Below are 23,066 nucleotides of genomic sequence, written 5' to 3'. Positions count from 1 at the left end.
GGATATATCATGACTGTAAAGAGATAAAAATAGACACTGTTTCATACAGTTATAAGTGCATATGCTTCAGTTCCTTCTGTCCCCTTCTTTGCTTGACCGAGACTTTGGTGCCATGTCCTCCAGGAAACCTTCACTGACATTCCACATCTGGGTTATGTGTCCTCCCTTTGCTCCCAAAGCAGCCTGTCTCAAAGTGCTGATCCCCTGAATTCTCCCTGGTTCCCCTAGGCATCTTGGGAGCCACGGCTTTCATCTCTGAGCTCCCAGTGCTTAGATCTAGAGTTTAGAGTGTGACTGCCACATATACGAGGTGTTCACAAAATAATTGAATGAATGCATGATCAGGGTCTACTGGATGCGGCAGGGTTAATTAAAGAACAGAATAGTTCCCGATTGCGGACTTCAAATAATAAACACAAAAACAGAAAAAGCTTGGGCTTCCCTGGTGGCGCAGTTGTTGAGAGTCCGCCTGCCGATGCAGGGGACATGAGTTCGTGCCCCAGTCCGGGAAGATCCCACATGCCGTGGAGTGGCTGGGCCTGTGAGCCATGGCTGCTGAGCCTGCGCATCCGGAGCCTGTGCTCCGCAACGGGAGAGGCCACAACAGTGAGAGGCCCACATACCGGAAAAAAAAACAAAACAAAACAGAAAAAGCTTGAAAGGAACCTGTAGAATGTAAAGGATATAGATGGTTAAGGAGGACATCAGGATATAGAGGAGTGTGTGGGAGGCCGTTGGTTTGGCTTACGGTGTAGGGATCAGGCTTGCCTGGATGAAAAGGTTACAAAAGACAGTGATGCTGGATTAAAGAGGATTTTGAAAGGCTAGAAGAGTTTATTATTGATATGGGCGTCAACATGGAATCAACAATGTTTTTTGTAGAAGCTGGGAGAGGTAAAATCTATGTTTTAGTACAGTTAATAGAGGTTGGAGTCAAGGATGAAGAAAGAACAAGCAGTGTAGGGAGAGTTGTGGTTTGGTGGAAAACCATGTACTGTCCAGAGAGATTTGAGATGACTCCTGTGGATAAACTGATTCAGATTCTATGAAATTCTTTCACAACTCTGTAAATTGTTGTACACTGCAACACAAGTCTTGTCTGTAGATATGGAGATTATATCCTGTCTAGTAGAAGTGCGTGTGGGGGGGGGGCAGGGAGGGGGACCAGTCTTGTCTCCATTCGCACAATCATTTCAATATTCCTGATCTATGAATTTATCAGTTCTCAGAATTCTCTTTTGAACCAGTGATAACAATTGTTTCCTCCATGAGCTAAAGAAAATCTTTAACATGTGTTCATTTTTATATCTGTATGAGTCTTGATTTTAACTTCTTTGGAAAATTATCTTTTAATAGCAGGTAAGCTGGCTGGAGACATGAGTTCTTGCTTCTTTGTTTGTTTTTTCCTTATTTACTTATTTTTTATACAACAGGTTCTTATTAGTTATCTATTTTATACATATTAGTGTATACATGTCAATCCCAATCTCCCAATTCATCCCACCACCATCACCGTCCCCGCCGCCACCCTGCTTTCCAAACACTTTGGTGTCCATACGTTTGTTCTCTGCATCTGTGTCTCTGTTTCTGCCTAGCAAACCAGTTCATCTGTACCATATTTCTAGATTCCACATATATGTGTTAATATACGATATTTGTTTTTCTCTTTCTGACTTACTTCACTCTGTATGACAGTCTCTAGGTCCATCCACGTCTCTACAAATGACCTAATTTCGTTCCTTTCTATGGCTGAGTAATATTCCATTGTATATATGTACCACATCTTCTTTATCCATTTGTCTGTCGATGGGCATTTAGGTTGCTTCCATGTCCTGGCTATTGTAAATAGAGCTGCAATGAACATTGTGGTACATGACTCTTTTTGAATTATGGTTTTCTCAGGGTATATGCCCAGTAGTGGGATTGCTGGGTCATATGGTAATTCTATTTTTAGTTTTTTAAGGAACCTCCATACTATTCTCCATAGTGGCTGTATCAATTTACATTTCCACCAACAGTGCAAGAGGGTTCCCTTTTCTCCACACCCTCTCCAGCATTTGTTGATTGTAGATTCTCTGATGATGCCCATTCTAACTGGTGTGAGGTGATACCTCATTGTAGTTTTGATGTGCATTTCTCTAATAATTAGTGATGTTGAGCAGCTTTTCATGTGCTTCTTGGCCATCTGTATGTCTTCTTTGGAGAAATGTCTATTTAGGTCTTCTGCCCATTTTTGGATTGGGTTGTTTTTTAAATATTGAGCTGCATGAGCTGTTTATATATTTTGGAGATGAATCCTTTGTCCTTTGATTTCTTTGCAAATATTTTCTCGCATTCTGAGGGTTGTCTTTTCATCTTGTTTATAGTTTCCTTTGCTATGCAAAAGCTTTTAAGTTTCATTAGGTCCCATTTATTTATTTTTGTTTTTATTTCCATTGCTCTAGGAGGTGGGTCAAAAAAGATCTTGCTGTGATTTATGTCAAAGAGTGTTCTGCCTGTTTTCCTCTAAGAGTTTTATAGTGTCTGGTCTTACATTTAGGTCTTTAATCCATTTTGAGTTTATTTTTGTGTATGGTGTTAGAGAGTGTTCTAATTTCATTCTTTTATATGTAGCTGTCCAGTTTTCCCAGCAGCACTTATTGAAGAGATGGAGGCATGAGGTTTTGATGGAACTTGCCAGATAACTCCATTTTGGAACCGGACCACAGAATCAGCTAGATACAGCTTATGAAACTGGCAAAACATACACCCCTAGCCTGTTTAGGGCCCTAACACTTCCCACTTGCTTGGGAAGAAAGAAGCTGTGAAGGTGATGGGGAGTTTAATTATAAATGCTGACTCTCAAGTAACAGTGGACACTGGAGGGGAAAACAGATGGAAAAAAGTCCAGTGGGAGCTTCAGATGATGATGCAGATGCTCCCCGGGTGAGCTGAACAGCAGGAGTCTGGCGATTTCCCTAAAGGAGCCATCACAGAACAAAACAAGCAAAGGGAAAGGACAGAGCCTGTGGAAGACTCCCTCTGTCAGGAGATGCAAGAACCCTAGAAAGAGGAAAAGTAGGGAGTGGTTGGGGAAAGGCAAGAAGAGATTCATCTTATCAACATTCATGAGTAACAGTTATTCAGCCCTTCCAGGGTCACCCTGGGCAGACTAATAATTCAACACTGCTTCTAGCTGAACATTTGAGAGGGAAGGAAGGAACAGTTTCTAGTGACAAAAATTGTTTATCTCTTGCTATGTTCAAATTAAGGGAGTTGCCACACGTATTAACCATAAAATAACATCTTAACTTGCTTGAAATCATTTTATACTTTTTTTCCCCAAATCATAACTGAAGAATGTTCATCACTCACAGTCAGTGAAGATAGAGGTAATCTCCACACCATGGTAGAGTCTGTGAGTTGTCCCCCAGTATTGTTCTCTCCCTTTTTCTCTAGTATTGACAGCTTTTGTCAGGCACATCACCATCAAAATAAAGCTATATTTTCCAGTCTCTTTTGCTGGTAGGATGGTTGTGTGACTAGCTTCCAGCTAATGGGAGGGAGTGAAAGTGAAATGTGAATGTGTAACTTCCAAAACATGGCCCTTCTTCATGCCTACATTCATTTAAAAATAATTGTAGAGCATCTACTAAGTACCAGCCAATGTTCTAGGCATTTGGGAATCCATCAGTTTATAAAAGAGATAACAATCCTTGCTTCTGTGGAGCTTATATTCTAGTGGGAGGTGTCAAGCAATAAATGTAATGAATAGCTAAATTATGTAGCATGTTAGAAGATAAGTGGTATAGAAAAAAGCAAAGGTGGGACAGGGTAAGGGGCTTGAGAGCACTGAGGCAGCGGATGTGTTGTACTGTTCCATAGGGTGGTCAAGTAGGTCTCATTGAGAAAATTACCTGAGCGCAGCCTTGAAGGAACTGAGTGAGGGGATGAGCTCTGTGGATGTCAGGGGAAAAAGATTTCCTGGCCTAGAGAACAGCCATTGCAAAGGCCCTGAGGCTGCAGCATGCGAGGAAGCCAGTGTGGCAGGAGTGGAGCGAGTGAGGGAGAGCAGACGATGAGCTCATGGATGGATGGGGACAGCGAAGGCTGACCATGTGGGACCCACGGGCCACCTTAAGGGCTTTTATTCTGAGTGCAGTGGTAGCCCTGGGAGGATTTGAGCAGAGTGGAACAATGGCCTAACTCGAAAAGTATTACTCTGGTCTCTGGGTTAAGAACAGTCTGTAAGGAGCAAGGTGGAAACAGTGAGACCAGTTAGGCTATTGCAATAATGTAGGGAAGAGTTGACAGTGGCTCAGACTAGGGTGCTAAGTGGAGGTGCTGAGACGTTGTCAGACTCTGGGTGTATTTTTAGAGGGCCATTAGAACTTTTTCATGGACTGGAGGTTAGGTGGTTGGATGTGAGAGAAGGAAGAGTCAAAGATGACTCTAAGTTTTGGCCTGAGCAGCTGTAAGGAAGGTGCCATCAACAAGGATGGGAACTAGGGTGCCGTCAGCTAGAAAGACTGTGGGTGGAGCAGATTTGCAGAGAGTGGTCAGGGGTGTGAGACATCCATTAGACCTCCAAGTGGAGAGGTGGAGGAAGTAGCATGATCTATAAGTCTGGAGTTCAGGAGAAAGTTCTGGGCTGGAGGTATAAATTTGGCAGTCATTGGTATGAAGATGGTACCTAAAGCCATGGGCCCATGAAAAGAAAGAATGCAGCTAAGAAAAAAAAAATAAAAAAGGTAAAGGGCCAAAGACTAAGCTGCAGCTTCCTCCAACACAAAGATGTTGGAACAAATAAAAAGAACCAGCACAGAGAATGAAATGTATCAACCAGTGGGGCAGGAGGAAAACCAAAAGAGAAGTTCTTTGAGAAAAAAAGCCTTAAGATTTCTATAAAATGGAATGGGGAGCCTACTTCTCCCCCTTCTTCCCTTCTCTCTCACTGGAATGCAGCCACAATGGTAGGAGGCAGAGCAGCATTATTTTAACCCATAAGGCATGAGGAAGCTGGGTCACCAACAGCATGAGGCCAGTGAATCATTTCTGGATTATTAACATCCTGACTGTGACTTTCTTTAGGCCACTGTTATTTTGACCTTTGTTAGAGCAGCTGACCTTGAATTCTAACTAATACACATAGATAACATCACAAAGTTTTGCTCAAGACATGTATTTAATTCCCTGACCCTGGTTTCAAGCTAGCTAGTACAATAAATAGAGGATATTCCATTGTATTTGTCAAGAAAGAGACTTTCATTCCCATCTCTATGACAACACTTACCACTCCTTGTTTGCAATTTTGCTCTGTTTAAACTAGGAATGCTTTCAGCTGCAAGCAGCAGAATATTTGACTAACAGTGGCATAAACAAATAGCAGTTTGTTTCTCTCATCTAACAACAAGATCAGAGAGAGATTTTTCCAGGTGTTAGTTTAGCTGCTTACTGATGCCTCTGCTGTTCTTGCTCTTTGCTTGGCTTATGTTCATGGTTGCATGTGGGTTCAGGCATTGTATCCACACTCAGGGCAACAGGAAGCCAGAAGAGTGGCACCAGCCACATCTGTCTTTTGTCTGAAGAGCAAAAACTTTCTCAGGAGCCCCCAAAGTGGACTTCCACTTACTTGTCATTGGCCGGTACTGTGTCACATGGCTACTCCAAGATGCAAGAGATGGGAAGTATTTATTTTTCCCAGCTTCTTTATTTTTTCTTCAGTTTTATTGAGATATAAATGACATAGAGCACCATAGAAGTTTAAGGTATACCAAATAATGAATTGACTTACATGTATTGTGAAATAATTACCACAATAAGTTTCGTTAACATCCATCATCTTGTAGAGATACAAAAAAAGAAAAAGAAAAAAATAGGTTTTATCCTTCTGATATGAACTTTTAGGATTTATTCTCTTAGCGACTTTCAAATATACCATACAGTTAACATACAGTGTTAAATATAGTCACTTTGTGCATTACATCCCCAAGTCTTATAAATGGAAGTTTGTATTGCACCTTTTGATGATCTTCATCCAATTCCCCCACCCTTCATCCCCTACTCTGGTAACCACAAATCTGATCTCTTTTTCTATGAGTTTAGTGGGCTTTTTTTTTTTAAAGACATATGAGATCATACATTATATGTTGTTCTCTGACTTATTTCACTTAGCATAAGCCTTCAAAGTCCATCCATGTTGTTGCAAATGTCAGGATTCCTTTTTTATGACTGAATATATATATACACATTTATATATATATATATATATATATATTTTTATATATACATAAAATTCACATCTTCTTTATCCATTTATCTGGTGATGGACACTTATGTTGTTTCCGTGCCTTGGCTATTATAAATAATGCTGCAATGAATATGGAGGTATCTCTTCAACACAATGATTTCATTCCCTCCTGATATAAACCCAGAAGTGGAATTGCTGGATCTTTCCCACTTTCTATAGCAGAAGCAGAGAAGAGGGGTGGGGGATGGGAATGGATGTTGTGATAACCAACCACTGGTGTTTAATACCCCCTTCCTGACAAGACTTTGCACTCCTTGACGGTGTGAACTCTATCTATCTATCTATCTATCTATCTATCTATCTATCTATCTGTCTACATCTGTTTATCTATTTATCCATCCACTATTTATTTGTCATCTATCTATCTAATTTTATTTTTTGTATTCCTAGTGCCAAGAACATGTTGGTTTATGGAACATAAAATATCGGGAGTGAGATCTATCAGAAAGGAGTTACAGGAGAAAAATAGCACTGATGGTGGCTCCATGCAGGCAACAGAAGCAACCCTGGCTGATTCAGCAGAGGAGTTTATTGAAAGGGAGGCTTGAGGGCTGAAGAAAAGACCCGAGGGGCAGAGCTTCTAGAAACAATGCCCTAGGGCTTCCCTGGTGGTGCAGTGGTTGAGAGTCCGCCTGCCGATGCAGGGGACACAGGTTCGTGCCCCGGTCCGGGAAGATCCCACATGCCGCGGAGCGGCTGGGCCCACGGGCCATGGCCGCTGAGCCTGCGCGTCCGGAGCCTGTGCTCCGCAACGGGAGAGGCCACAACAGTGAGAGGCCCGCGTACCGCCAAAAAAAAAAGAAAAGAAAAGAAAAGAAACAATGCCCTAGACCTGCCACAGGCCTGATCTGACGAGACAACTGCCCCATCTTCCCCACTCAGGCCCCACCGCCACGGTTGATACCCCTGGCACTCCTGCACCATGAATCCCATCTTGCAGCCACTGCTACCTCTGAACATCAGGTGCCTCTGCTTCCAAACCACCAGCAACTCTGATGCCACGGGAGCCTCCCTCCTCAGGTTTCTCGCCTCTGAATTGGAATCTGCTGAGGGTGCCGCTGACTGACTGGCAGAGCTGGGTATGTGCCGGCCCCCATGCTGGGAGAGCCAGGCATCGGGCTGCTCCTGAGGGACAGGGGTTCCCGAGGTGGGTCATTCCCTCAACAGAAGAGGAGTGGGTTAAGAGGTGCTGGGAAACCAGCAAACACGAGAGATGTCCACCACCAGTACTTCTAGATGAGACGTTTAACAGCCACACAAAGGAGACCAACAGGAAGGTAGCTGAAAGAGGCCAGAGGCACAAATAGTTGTTGTTGTTTTTTTTACGGTTAGAAATTATTTTAAATGCATCATTTCATACATCAGAAGAATAATTATAATGTATATGCTACCTATAAAGCATAGCAATAAATCAGATACCTGTGAACCCAATACTCAACCTCAGACTAGAAATTTCCAGTTCTGTTGAAGTTATTGTTGCACTTCTTCCTCATCTTTTTTCTGAGCTTTATTAAAGTGTATTTATACTCGATATAGCTTTCTGTGATGTTATTCCCTTAATATTGTATTTCTAAGATTCATCCATATTGCTTTATGTATGTACAGTTGGATCAATTTCCTTAATATGTAATAAGCATGGGACTACCAGAATGTATTTATCATCCTCCCATCAGTCGACAGTTGGCTTGCTTCTAGCATCTATTACAAACAATGGTGCTGTGCAAAAAAATTTAAACATGTCTCCTGAATGACGAATTCAAAAATTCCTTTAGAAAGAAAAGTAGGGGTAGAATTGCTGGGAGGTAGGGTATAAATGCTTAAATCTGTGAGACAATATCAAATTGTTTTCCTTTGGCCAGCAGTGTATAAGAGTCCTAATTTTACCACATTCTTCTCATCCCTTGATTTTGCTGGATTTTTTTGCCAATCTAATTGGATGCATGTGAAGTAATATCTCATTGTGATTTTAATTTCAAATGAGGTGAGCATCTTTACATAGATTTATTCACAATTTCCATTTCCTCTTCCGTGAAATGCTAGTGCCTTTTACCCATTTATCATTTGGTAGTTTGTCTCTTAAAATTGGTTTATAGTTCTTTATATATATTGGGCACTATTCTTTGCCAGTTAAATTTGTTGTAAACATCCCCCCTCCAGTTTGTGGCTTGTTTTCTCCCTTCCATCTTTTTGATGAACAGATGTGGGAGTGGAGTCAGAATTCCAGACTCAGAATTTCAGCAGAGTCTGAAATTCTGAAAGCTGGTGACATGCCTGAGGTCCATTGACACACATGCTCCAGTAAAACAAAGGAATACACACTGAGACTAAGACAGAAAAATATTTCCACATAAGGTGATAAGTTCACCACAGGCCCATGTGGGTTCTTTATCTCTAGGTTAGGAAGTGTTCCAAGCCCAAGGCCCATTCTTACATGGTCAAGCTTGGGTTGAAACAATGCATGTACAAGATTGCCTTTCCCAATGTTTAGTGCAGAGTTTTCATCCTTGAGGTCATCTGGCTACTGCAATGTCAGCCATCACCTCTACCTTCCAGATAAGAGGAAGGGTAAAGACAAAGGTCAAACCACCCTCCCTTCCAGCTGAGTCATCCCCTTTGGAGTGATGCACGGAGATTGGAAGCTCCACTCAACGTTTTGCTTAATTCCATTGTCCATCCCTATCTGTAAGGAGGGCTGATACCCAGGATAAGATTTGAGTTCTAAAACTAACAAAGAGAGGGAGCCTGGATGTTGTGGGCAACAAGCAGTGTCTGCCCACATAGTAATTGCTACCCCTCAGGTCCCAGCTCAAAGTTCATTTCCCAAAGACATTCTTTTTTTGTTTTTTGTTTTTTGGCAGTGTGGCATTTGGGATCTTAGTTTCCTGACTGGGGATCGAAACCACGCCCCGCTGCAGTGGAAGTGCGGAGACTTAACCAGTGGACCACCAGGGAAGTCCCAAAAGGCATTCTTTCTTGATGCCCCTCCTTAGATCAAGTTCCTTTTGGCTATACCTCGTTGCAGTGTGCGGGCTTCTCATTGCGGTGGCTTCTCTTGTTAAGGCACACGGGCTCTAGGCATGTGGGCTTCAGTAGTTGTGGCACACGGGCTCAGTAGTTGTGGCTCGCGGTCTGTAGAGCACAGACTCAGGAGTTGTGGCACACGGGCTTAGTTGCTCCACGACGTGTGGGATTTTCCCGGCAGGGATCGAACTCATGTCCCCTGCATCAGCAGGCAGATTCTTAACCACTGCACCACCAGGGAAGCCCTGGCGGTACTCTTTAACACTGTAGAGAAGATAAAATTTCCCCTCTACCTTTTTAGGGTCTCTGGCTAGACCTAAAAATTAAGCTGACATGACAGACTAACAGGAGGAAAGCATACAAATTTTATTTAGTCATTTTTACATGTGCATAGGAGCCTTCACAAGAAAAATGAAGACCCAAAGAAGCAGTTAGGGCTGAGAGCTTATATACTGGGTTGTTAATGTTGAAATCAATGCAGCTGCACTGTGTATTATGTATGTTGGGTAAATTCATTGTCATGTACAAATCTAAGCTTAGTGTTCTAAAATCATATAAGTGGATTTTATGTTTTAATAAAGTAGTCCTACAAGACACATTCCAATTGGAAGGAATCTCATGTGCAAAGATCACTGACAAATTTATTTTCTGAATGAGACAATAGCTACTATATATTAAGAATCTACTATGAGCAGAACGTATGCTTAACATAGATTTTTTAACATTGATCATTTTTCCTATCTCCTGTCTTTTTGTTCTATGAATTTCTTATTTCTGCTATAAAATATTTTAATATTTGATTTTAAATATCCAAGAGCTCTTTCTTTTCTCACTGATGCAATATTTACTATTATTTTCTATAAATGTTAATTACACATCCTCTGAAGTTTCTTCTGCTCTCTGAATTGTCTCTGTTTCCTCTGAGTCCCTATTTCTTCTTTGTTTGTTTTGGTCTTTGACTTTAATGTTGGTGGATTTCCTCAAATGCCTGCTGATCTTTGGCTGTCTAATAATATTTAAAAGTGGAACACTGAAAGTCTAAGTGGAACTTCATGAGAAGACAGTGGCAATTCGTAGACATCACCTTAGGGTGATTAGGTAGCACCCTGTCATTTCATTGTGGCATCCCCAAATGTCAAAATCTGTAAGATTTTCCTCTTGGATCCTTTTTCCTCAAAAAGGGTCCTTTGGAACTTCCTGGTGGCACAGTGAAGAATCCGCCTGCCAATGCAGGGGACACGGGTTCAAGCCCTGGTCTGGGAAGATCCCACATGCCGCGGAGCAACCAAGTCCATGCGCCACAACTACTGAGCCTGCGCTCTAGAGCCCGTGAGTCACAACTACTGAAGCCCGTGTGCCTAGAGCCCATGCTCCACAACAAGAGAATCCACCTCATGAGAAGCCTGCGCACCACAATGAAGAGTAGCCCCTGCGCCCCACAACCAGAGGAAGCCTGCGCTCAGCAACAAAGACCCAATGCAGCCAAAAATAAATTAAATTAAAAAAAGAAAAAAAAGGATCCTTCAGTTGCTTCTCTGTCCTTCAAGAGCCTGACTGCTAGTATTTTGGAAGCAAGTCAGAAGGAATGTCTTGACTCATATAATTCAGTCCATAGATTTTGACTTAGTTTATCTATTTTTATTTAGGTGTCTCCTTCCCCCAGTTGGATTCGGGACCCCAAAATCTGGAGCATCTCTGACTAAACTCCTTTTGAGAGAAAATCCAGTCTTCTGCTAAGTTGGAGAAGATGTATTTATGTGGGGGAGGATGAATATAATGTGTAAAGATCTATTGAAATACTATTTCAGGTCTCAGATTATATTTTCTTCATTTCTATGTAATTTGGTCTCATGATTGCTGTGTCAATTAAGAATTAAGAGGATGGCTCTCAATGTAACTGTATCACAGACTGAATAGTTTATCACTCCTCAGACCACTGGAATGGAATTTCACTATGTGTAATGATTCACTTGTTCAGCAAATACTTGTTGAATGTCTGCTTTGTGTCAGGCCCTGCTGTAGGTGCTGGGGATATAACAGTGAACAAGACAGGCAAGAGTGATCTGAGTTATATGAGCCCCAGATTCTACTTATTCATTTCTTCCATTCACTTCATAAATACATATTACTTTTTTTTTTTTTTTTAAAGAAGATGTTGGGGGTAGGAGTTTAATTTATTTATTTTTGCTGTGTTGGGTCTTCGTTTCTGTGCGAGGGCTTTCTCTAGTTGTGGGAAGCGGGGGCCACTCTTCATCGCGGTGCGCGGGCCTCTCACTATCGCAGCCTCTCTTCTTGCGGACCACAGGCTCCAGACACGCAGGCTCAGTAGTTGTGGCTCATGGGCCCAGTTGCTCCGCGGCATGTGGGATCCTCCCAGACCAGGGCTCGAACCCGTGTCCCCTGCATTAGCAGGCAGATTCTCAACCACTGCGCCACCAGAGAAGCCCCATTTCATAAATATTTTGAGGACTCACGATATGACAGGTAATGAGCTGAGCTCTGGGGATACAAGATAAATAAGAGACACAATCTCTGCTTTCACTCAGCACATCATGCAGTGAGGAAAACAACTCAGCAAGGCAACACCAAGGTTGTGTGCTGAGTGAGGGCTGTGACTGGGGAAATAAAGGAGCATTACAAGCAGAGAGTAGGAGACTCTTCCCTGATTCATGAGTCAGGAGAGTTCTCCCAGAGAAATGAACACTGAAGCTGAGACCTGTACAATGAGCAGGACTGATATAGGCGATGAGAATGAGTGTGAGGAGCTTGAGGAAAGCCAAGAGTATGTGGATGGTCTTTCAAGGAACAGGAAGAAGGTCGATGTGGCTGCAGTGTACACAGTGAGGGAATGGTGGAGCTGGACACGTAAGCAGGGTCCAGTGGTTAAAGACTTTTGTTGTACCCTGGGGAAAGTTGATGGTGGCTTGTACTATGTGGTGGCTAAAGCAAAATAGAGAAGTGGAGAATTACCTTCATGTAGAATCAAGGTGACTTAGCAATGGACTGGATTTGCAGAGTGAGAGAAGTGAAGTTTCAGAGATGACTCCTGGATTTCTAGCTTAAGCAACAAGGTGGATAGCCTTCTTTTAACTGAGACTGAGGACCCAGGAGGGGAAGCAGTCCTGGTGGGGGTTAAGGAAAGAGGCAGTAAAGAAAACAATTCCATTTTACACAAGATGAGTTTGAAGGACTTTGAGACATCCAAGTGGAAATATGCAGTAGGCAGCTAGATGTGTGGGTCTGGAGCTCAGTTGAGACATCCTGGCTAAAGATACTGATTTTGCAAACATTAGCATATAGCTGGAATGAAACCAGGGGAGAGGATGAAATTGCCCAAGGAGAGTACATGTTCTTAGAGGATATGAGGGCCACACACACAGTCTTGAGCAAGTCAGATGCTTATGGGACAGGTAGAGGAAAAGAGACTGAGAAGAAGCAGCACGAGAGGAAGGAGGTAAACATACTGATTAGATGACAAGGGTGAGCAATGTGGTCAGATGCTGCTGAAAGGTCACTCAGCAAGAATAAGGACTGGAAAGAATCCAGTGGATCATGCAAAGTAGAGGTGATTAATTTACCCTGGCCAGAGCAGTTTCAAAGGTCTCTTCCATCCTCAGCAGATCCTGTAAAAGTGTAGGTTAGATAGCGTTGATCTGTTCAAAACTCACCAAGGTCTTCATAATCTCTCACCTTTCAGACTACAGTGTTGGACAAGTGATCTGGTCTCTCCACTTCCAACCAGTTATCTCCTGGGACTCATCTCCTTCGACTCTCCCTCCCCTATCAGACTTTCCTCCTTGCTCTTTTTGCAAAAGCCAGGATGGCTCCCACCACAAGGCCTTTGCATTGGCTGTTTGCTCTACCAGGAATAATGCTCCCAGACTTCTTTCAAACTCAGTCCCTTGTTTCCTTCATGTCTTTGCTCAAATGTTACCTTCCAGTGAGGCATTACCTGACACTCTATTTAAATCACATTTATTTCCACTCAAGTGCTAGCCCTCTTTCCAACTTTGTCTTCAAAGCATTTATCACTATTGAACATACTTTCTGTTTTACTTACTTACTTTATTTATTGTCTGTCTCCCCACCTTTCCCCAAATGTAAGCTACATGAAGGAAGAGATTTTGTTCATTCATATGTCCCAAGAACCTAGAACAGTGAATACAGCATAATAGGCACTTAACAAATATTTGATGAATAAATTAGTGAATCGAGCAATAGTGCAGAAATAGGTAGACATGAGAATATAAGTTAAAGAAAATATTTTCAGGACTTCCCTGGTTGTCCAGTGGTTAAAACTCCGTGCTTCCACTGCAGGGAGCACAGATTCAATACCTGGTCTGGGAAGTTCCGCATGCCGCGTGGTGCGGCAAAAAAAAAAAAAAAAAAAAAGTAAATATTTTCAATAAGTTTGGCTGCAAAGAAGTGGAGAAAGGTATCGTTGTACTTGGAGGGGAACATGGGGTCTAGGGAAATTTGTATGTTTTTATCTGTTTAGTGTACACTGATATTTTTTCTTTAAAAAAAATTACTGGTTCATGGAAAGTTGGAAAGAAAGTACAGAGAGTTTCCATTTACCCTTCACCCAGTTTTGCCAATGGTTACTTCTACAGCTATGTAACTACAGTACAATATCAAAACCAGGGAGATGACATTGGTATAACATGTGCATATAAGTCTGTGCTACTTTATCACATGTGCAGATTTGTGTAACCACTACTGCAATCAAGATACAAAACTATTCCAGCACCACAAATATCTCCCTCATGCCATCCCTCCTCCATCCTTAACCCTTGACAACCATGACTTTGTTCTCCATCTGTGTAATTTTGTCATTTCTAGAACGCTATATAAATGGAATCATATAGTATGTAACTTCTTGAGATTTTTTTTTTTTTTTTTGCGGTACGCGGGCCTCTCACTGTTGTGGCCTCTCCCGTTGCGCAGCACAGGCTCCAGATGCGCAGGCTCAGTGGCCATGGCTCACGGGCCCAGCCGCTCGAGGGATGTGGGATCTTCCTGGACCGGGGCACGAACCCATGTCCCCTGCATCGGCAGGTAGACTCTCAACCACTGCACCACCAGGGAAGCCCTTTGAGATTGTTTTTTCTCACTCATCCTATGCTCTTGAGATCCATCCATGCTGTTGTGTGTACCAATAGTTCATTCCTTTTTATTGCTCCATGGTATGGATGTACCACAGGAGTTTTTAGCCGTTCACTCACTGAAATATATTTTCATTGTTTCCAGTTTTTGTCTCTTCCAAATAAAGCTGTTATGAACATCTGTGTATGGGTTTTTGTGTGAACATAAGTTTCATTTCTCTGGAATAAATGCCCAGGAGTATGATCACTGGGTTTTATGATACATGTATATTTCACTTTTTAAGAAATGTCAAACTATTTTCCAGAGAAGCTGTACTATTTTATTTTATTTATTTATTTTTAATTAATTAATTTATTTATTTTTGGCTGCGTTGGGCCTTGATTGCTGAGTGTGGGCTTTCTCTAGTCGCTGCAAATGGGGGCTACTCTTCGTTGCGGTGCGTGGGCTTCTCATTGCGGTGGCTTCTCTTGTTGTGGAGCACAGGATCTAGGCATGCAAGCTTCAGTAGTTGTGGCTCACCAGCTCTAGAGCTCAGGCTCAGTAGTTGTGGTGCATGGGCTTAGTTGCTCCGCGGTGTGACGAAAGAAACGGAAGAACAGCTTCAGGGCTCACAGTACATTTTGACTTCTGTAAGAAAGTTGCTTTGCTTGCTTGCTTGGGGCAGGAAGAACCGGGTTCCTGATTGGCTGATTCAAAATTAAACAGCTCCCTCCCGCCTTGGGAACTTCCCGTCCTGTGAAGGGTATAAAGGCCTCGCCCGACTGTTAGTCGGGATCTCACTCACTTCTCTCTGAGTGGGACCCTGTACGGACAGTTTGTGTGAGCTTCTATACTTGTCTATACTTGTATAAATCCTTTGCTAATCTTTACTTGGTGTTGGTGATTCTTGGGTGTCCTTGGTTGGGACACGGGTCGCATTTACCGGGGAACTCGACTCCAGGCGTGTGGCTCCCGGACCGCAACAGCGGCATGTGGGATCTTCCCAGACCAGGGCTTGAACCCGTATCCCCTGCATTGGCAGGCAGATTCTTAACCACTGCGCCACCAGGAAAGTCCAGCTGCAGTATTTTAAATTCCTCATGGTCTTTTTTTTTAAAAGGCGGGGCGATGTAAAGCCTGTTTGGGTGTTCTGGGGAGGAGCCAGCCCCCAGGAAGGAGAAGTATGCAGAGGAGAGAGCCGAGTCCAGAGGAAGCAAGTGAACATGGAGCGAGGTGAAGAGATGCTCCTTCTTCTGGAGGGTGTGCACTAGTTACCTGCTCAAGAAGGAGCGAGGTTGGATGCTGGTGGCTTTATGGGTTTGATGGCAGGAACTTAATGGCGTCTCTTCTGATTAAACAGTGAATGAAGGCCATGCTGAGAGTGAAGTGTTTTGACATCAAAGGGCTTTGTGGTCACGCCAGGTTGGGAAATGTTTCTTAATGTCACAGCCTACTTATTAGCACATTAAAAGTTTAGAAAAATCCTAGGGTAGAAAAGAGACCAGTCATACTCTGTGGCTTGAACAAATTAATTTTTGTGGTGAAGAATTAATTTTTTTTTGCTCTCCACATGTATTTCTAAACCCTCCTCTCAATTCCCCCACACCAACCCCCAAAGAACAATTTTCTCTTCACACCAATTTGGAAAGCTCTGGAATAGAATGTAGCTACAATGGAACATTGCATGTATTCCATGCAATACGTGGAATTTCACCCTCTCCACGAGAGGCATACGTCCAAATTTAAATATGTGTGGGATCAGAATATAATGATCAGATTTTTAATAAAGTCTTCTAATAAGTAAAAAGTATTCCAGTATAATTTAGTTGTTGCACTAATTATGCCAAGCTGATATTTAAAAATGAATTAACATTCTTAGATGAACACTTGATTTATTATAAAAGTAGAACAGTGGAGAAATGGAGAAAGAGCAGTCTTTTAAATAAACAAAGTCCTTCGATTTCAATAAATGAAGCTGGATATCCATATGGGGAAAAGGCAGTATTGACCCTTACCTCATTTCAAACACAAAAATCATTTACAAGTGAGTGTCAAAAGTAAAACAATAGAACTCCTAGGAGATAACATCGGAGACTATTTTGATGAATTTGAAGGTAGGCAAAGATTTTTTAAATAGAGTACAAAGAGCACTAACAATAAAGGAGATGGTTGATGAATTCAATTACATTAAAATTAAGAACTCCTGTTCAACAGAAAGACATTAAGAGAGTGAAAAGACAAACCATATTACCGGAAAAGACATTTGCTATCTGTGTAATCAGCAAAGGATTTGTATCTAGAATAAATAAATACCATAAACCAGTTATAGACAGACAGTGCAAAATGAAAACTGGACTATAGAGCTAGACTGTTACTGAGTCCAACTTCGCTCTGCTTGCCCCACGACAGGCCAATAAATCGGGAGGGGAGGTGTTGAGGCAAGGCATAGAGACTTTATTCGGAAAGCAAGAGGACAGAGAACATGGCAGACTAGTGTCTCAAAAGAACCATCTTATTGGGGTTTGGAGGCCAGTTTCTTTTATAGAACAGGGAGGGGGAGGAGGTGGAGAAGTAAAGTAAAAAGGCCATGAGTCTTGCAAATATCTCTTGGAATGGCCAGCCTCAGGGAGGGGATGTGTTAATTTCTTCTTTTCTTGTAGCCATTCACAGGTGGACAGGGTCAGGACGGCTTCCCTGAACAAAGGCACTTTGGTTTACCATTCAGGCAGAGGGGCAGTGTTCCCCCGAGGCAGGCCATTATGTATAGACAGTATCCTTTTAGTGAACAAAAGCGATGGGAAGCAAAGGTTAAAGTAAAAGAAACAGATCCAACATGTAATGAGATTTGGTTCTTCCCTGTAACAAAACTGCCTATAGCTACTTCCTGGTGCGACTTTGGACACATTATTCAATGCTTTTTTGCCTCCATTTCATCACTGTAAATGGGAATAAGAGTATACCCACCTCCTACAGTTGTTGTGAGAATTAAATTAATCAATACAGATAAAACACTTTGAGTACAGTTTTGCACATTCAAAGGGCGCAACTGAAGTTAGCAATTATCACGTGTCCTCTGTGTTTTCAAAGAAAGGTGGAGCCTGATGCAGCGAATTTAGTATTTAGTGTGCTTTCATTATCAGAGTGAGTATCACGGATGTCCCTGACATGTTGCGCCGTCACATTTCTTGTTACACAGCAGCCATGTATGCATGCATGTGCACACGAGTGAGGTATAATGCCATTAAATGTCACCCACCCCTTCCATAGTAACTGAGAGGCATTCTGGTTTAACCACCATGCACCTGCAATGAGCTTGGCTGTGTTCTCCTTCACCCAATAACTGTGACTGCCTCTACCAGTATTATATTTGGACAGCTTTCTTACAGGTACATACATAATTACTGGAGAATATAAAATCTCTTACATTTCAGGTCTAACATTACCTTGTTATGTTTACATTTGTACAGATGTTTCTCTGTCTTAAATAAAATGCTTTCCTCAATTTTATCATTTCCAGATGGGTTGTCCTGTGAGTCACTGTTCTCCCCTCTGGGTGGCAGAGAGTCAAGTTCAAGGCACCTCCTGACAGGGAAGCACCTTCCTTGGCTACGGTTCACTAGGCAGTATTCTCTAAGTTGTGCCCTAGCTCAACTGGATTTCATTGGTACCAGAAGCACTTGTAAAGCCAGCATGTCTCTGGTGCTCTTCTAATTAACCCATCATAACTCCTTGGGAGGTGGTCTGTGTATGAGTATGAAGTGATCATTAACAACCAGACCCACGATTCTCAAAGTGTGCTTGTGGTTCAAGTTCATAAAATTCACCTGGGATACTTGTTAAAAATGCAGATTTCCAGGTCTCATCCCAGACCCTCAGAATCAGAGTCTCTGGGACTGTCAATTGAAAGTTTACATTAAAAAAAAAAAAAGCTTTCTAAGTGAGTCTAAAATTTGAGAATTATCAAAATGTATATTACTGAGTGCCACAGAATCTGGTTCTAGAATTAGAATATGAATGCCTAACAACTCCAGTAGGATACAGCAAAATACAAGCTGTGAAAATGGACACTGGTTGAATCTATGTAAGGATTAAATTCAAGGAAGAAGGGCTGTGTGAAGAGGGTGGAAGAGTGCCCAGAACACTGTGCGCACTGCACATGTAGTCATGATTTTCTTAGAGCTGAGGGAGTACTTTAATTTGCCTCTGAGAAGTGAATTACTCAAAAATAGATTTATCTCATCTTTACCAATTCCAAAAATGAATAAAAATATGAGTGTTTCTGTATCTCAAGCACTTTGTTTAAGATCTGGTACTCTTCTTATCTGTTGGGAGTATGTGATAAATGTATAGATTCAGGTAATTCTGCTCTTGCATCTGAGCCCCCAGGCGAAAGGTCCTTCTAACCTTATGAACTAACAAGTCTGTCTTGGTCATTCTTCTTGCCATTCACTCGCCATTCACTCACCGTTCACTCATCTTACTAGTGGTTAGGTGGTCTAGGAGACCTAACTACAAGTCCATTCACTGCCTGGGGGTGTCTTGTAACATGCAGTATAGGATTCAATGGGTCTTGGGTGACACCTGAAATTCTGCATTTCTAACAAGTTCTTGGGTGATGCTGGTGATGCTGGTCCATGGACAACATTGATAGCAGTATTGCTTGTTTAAGAAGCACTGTCTTCTTTCTGGCCTCCAGGAAGACTTTTCTGAGACTCTCTGGTCCCTGGATATCTCTGAGCTGGACTGCTGGTGGAGGAGGTGAAGACTCCATACGGGCAATGCAGCACTGGACTTTGCTCTCAGCAGCTCCTGACATGAATGCTGTGTTGGCTGCCGATGAATGATAAAGATCCTCTCCCTTTCATACCTGATCCAGGTCTCAACTGTGAATCTTTTAAACCAGCTAGTTCTTTCTCTGGGAGCATAAGTTTGGAATTCTGGCCTGGCTGCCCCCACACATCTCCTGAACTGTTGATAATGACCATGACTGCCCTTAAACATCTCGTAAGCCTTCAATGGCTCAGTGGTGTCTGAATCCCACAGTAGTTGTTTCTCTTTATTTTCCATTTTTTAAAAACAGATTAAAGTATAACTGACTTAAAATATTATGTTAGTTTCAGTATACTTCATAATGATTTGATACCTTTATACATCACAAAATGATCAACATGATAAGTCCAGTTACCATCTGTCACCGTACAAAGATATTATCTAATTATTGACTATATTTCATATGCTGTATACTACATTCCCATGATTCATTTATTTTATAACTGGAAGTTTGTACCTCTTAATCTCCCTCACCTATTTCACTCATCCCTCCCCACCTCTTGTCTCTGCAGCCACCAGTTTGTTCTCTGTATCTATGAGTCTGTTTGTGTTTTATGTCTATTCATGCATTTTGTTTCTTAGAGTCCACATGTAAGTGAAATCATACAGTATTTTTCGTTCTATGTCTGACTTATTTCACTTAGCATAAGACCCTCTGGTTCCATCCATGTTATCTCAAATGGCAAGATTTCATTCTTTGTTATGACTGAGTACTATTGCATTGTATGTATATATGTATGTATGTATCTATATCTTTATATATACATTTTCTTTATTCATTCATTTATCAGTGGACAAGATATGGGTCAATTCCATATCTTGGCTAATGTGAATAATGCTGTAATGAACGTAGGGATGCATGTATCTTTTTGAATTGGTGTATTTGTGTTTTTTTCAGAAAAATACTCTGAAGTGGAATTTCTAGATCTTATGGTAGTTTTATTTTTAATTGTTTGAGGAACCTCCATAGTGGCTGTACAAATTTACAATCCCACCAACAGTACACGAGGGTTCCCTTTTCTCCACATCTTCACCAACACTTGTTATTTGTTGTCTTTTTGATAATAGCCATTCTGAGAGGTGTTAGGTGGTATCTTTTTGTTTTGATTTGTATTTGCCTGATGATTTGTGATGTTGAACATCTTTTCATGTGTCTGCTGACCATCAGTATGTCTTCTTTGGAAAACGTCTATTCAGTTCCTCTGGCCATTTTTTAATTGGGTTATTTTTTCTTTTGATGTTGAGTTGTATGAGTTCTTTATATATTTTAGATATTAACCTCTTATAGGAAATATCTTTTGCAAATATCTTCTCCCATTCAGTAGGTGGCCTTTTCATTTTGTTGTTAGTTTCCTTTGCTGTGCAAAAGCTTTTTAGTTTGATAGAATCCCATTTCTTTATTTTTGCTTTTGTTTTCCTTGCCTGAAGAGACATATCCAAAAAAACATTGTTAAGACTTATTTAAAAGAGAAAACTGCCTATGTTTCCTTCTGGAAGTTTTATGGTTTTAAGCCTTATATTTAAGTCTTTAATCCATTTTGAGTTTATTTTTGTATATGGTGTGAGAAAGTAGTGCAGTTTTATTCTTTTGCATGTAGCTGTCCAGTTTTCTCAGCATCATTTATTGAAGAGGCTGTCTTTTCCCCATTGGATATCCTGAATCTTTTTTTGCAGATTAATTGACCATCATATGACTATGGGTTTGTTTCCAGGCTCTCTCTTCTGTTCCAGTGATCCATGTGCCTTTTCTTGTGCCAGTAGCATACTGTTTTGATGACTGTAGCTTCGTAGTATAGTTTGAAATCAAGGCACACGATACCTCCAGCTTTGTTCTTCTCTCCCAAGATTGCTTTGGCTATTTGAGGTCTTTTGTGTTTCCATACAAATTTTAGAATTATTTGTTCTTGTTTTGTGAAAAATGCCATTGGTATTTTGATAGGGATTGCATTGAATCTGTAGCTTGTCTTGGGGAGTACAGTCATTTTAACAATATTAGTTCTTCCAATCCATGAGCATGGTATATCTTGCCATTTGTTTGTATCATCTTCAATTTCTTTTATCAGTCTCTTATAGTTTTGCAAGTACAGGTCTTTTACTCCTTTGGTTAGATTTATTTCTAGGCATTTTATTCTTCTTGATGCAATTGTAAATGACATTTTAAAAAAAATTTCTCTTCCTGGTAATATGTTGTTAGTGCATAAAAATGCAACAAATTTCTGTATATTAATTTTGTATCTTGTAACTTTACTGAATTTATTTATCAGTGTTAATAGTTTTTTGGTGATATCTTTAAGACTTTCTATATATATGTAGTATCAGGTCTTCTGCAAACAGTGACAGTTTTACTTCTTCCTACCAATTTGGATGACATTTCTTTTTCTTGTCTGATTGCTGTGGCTAGGACTTCAAATATAAATAAAAGTGGCAAAAGTGAGTATCCTTATCTTGTTTCTGATCTTAGAAGAGACACTTGCAGCTTTTCACCCTCGAGTATGAGGTTAGTTGTAGGTTTGTCATATATAATTTTATTATGTTGAGTTATGTTTCCTCTAATCTCACTTTGTTGAGAGTTTTTATCATAAATGGATGCTGAATTTTGTCAAAAGCCTTTTCTACATTATGAGATGATCATATGAATTTTATTCTTCAGTTTGTTAACATGGAGTATTACATTGATTGATTTGCAGATATTGAGCCATCCTTGCATCTCTGGGGTAAATCCCACTTGATCATGATGTATGATCCTTTTAATGTATTGTTGAATTTGGTTTGCTACTATTTTGTTGAGGATTTTTGCATCTATGTTTATCAGAGATATTGGCTGGTAATTTCCTTTTTTTATGGTGTCTTTGGTTTAGGTATCAGAGTGATGCTGACCTCATGGAATGTGTTCAGAGCATTGTTTTCTCTTCATTATTTGGAATAGTTTGAGAAGAATAGATGTTAATTCTTCTTTTGATGTTTGATGGCATTCACCTCTGAAGGCATCTGGTCCTGGACTTTTGTTTGTAGGAAGTTTTTTTGTTACTGATTCAATTTCATTACTGGTAATTTGTCTGCTCATATTTTTTCTTTCCTTAGTCTTGGGAGATTGTACCTCTCTAGGAATTTATCTATTTCTTCTAAGTTGTCCATTTTATTAATGTATAATTGCTTGTAGTAATCTCTTATGGTCCTTTGTATTTCTGTAGTGTTGGGTGTAACTCTCCTCTTTCATTTCTAATTTTATTTGAGCACTCTCTCTTTCCTCAATGAGTCTGGCCAAAAGTTTATCAATTTTGTTTATCTTTTCAAAGAACCAATTCTTAGATTCCTTGCTCTTTTTATTGTTTTTAAAGTTCAATTCCATTTCTGTTCTAATCTTGATTATTTCTTTTCTTCTACTAAGTTGGGTTTTATCTGTTCTTTTTTTCTAGTTCCTTTAGGTGTAAGTTTAGATTGTTTATTTGAGATTTTTCTTGTTTCCTCGGGTAGGCTTGTATCACTACAAACTTCCCTCTTAGATCTGCTTTTGCTGTGTCCCATAGATTTTGGATCATTCTGTTTCCATTTTCATTTGTCTCCAGGTATTTAAATTTTTCCTTTTTGATTTATTCAGTGAACCATTGGTTATTTAGTAGCTTGTTGTTTAGCCTCCATGTGTTTGTGTTTTTTGTAGTTTTTTTCTTGTAGTTCATTTCTAGTCTCATAGCACTGTGATTGGAAAAGCTGTTTGATATGATTTCAATCTTCTTAAATTTACTGCGACTCATTTTGTGGTCTATCCTGGAGAATGTTCCATGTGCACTTGAAAATAATGTGTATTTCTCTGCTTTTGGATGGAATATTCTATATATATTAA

At 40.7% G+C, this 23,066-nt stretch overlaps 1 protein-coding gene across 1 annotated transcript in view; it reads left to right on the top strand.

Moving 5' to 3' along the window:
- Positions 1-12,033: 12,033 nt before the first annotated feature.
- Positions 12,034-23,066, top strand: part of LOC103085670 (quinone oxidoreductase PIG3-like) — a 24,784-nt gene continuing 13,751 nt past the window's right edge. Inside the window, 1 exon segment of the mRNA XM_082930868.1 lies at positions 12,034-12,150. Within this exon segment, the coding sequence (XP_082786994.1) occupies positions 12,034-12,150 (117 nt within the window).

The sequence above is a fragment of the Lipotes vexillifer genome, unplaced genomic scaffold (assembly GCF_000442215.2).
Source record: "Lipotes vexillifer unplaced genomic scaffold, Lipotes_vexillifer_v1.1 scaffold1067, whole genome shotgun sequence".
Classification (NCBI taxonomy): Eukaryota; Metazoa; Chordata; class Mammalia; order Artiodactyla; family Lipotidae; genus Lipotes; species Lipotes vexillifer.
The sequence above is the reverse complement of the archived record's forward strand: the minus strand, read 5'-3'. Positions and strand labels throughout refer to the sequence as shown.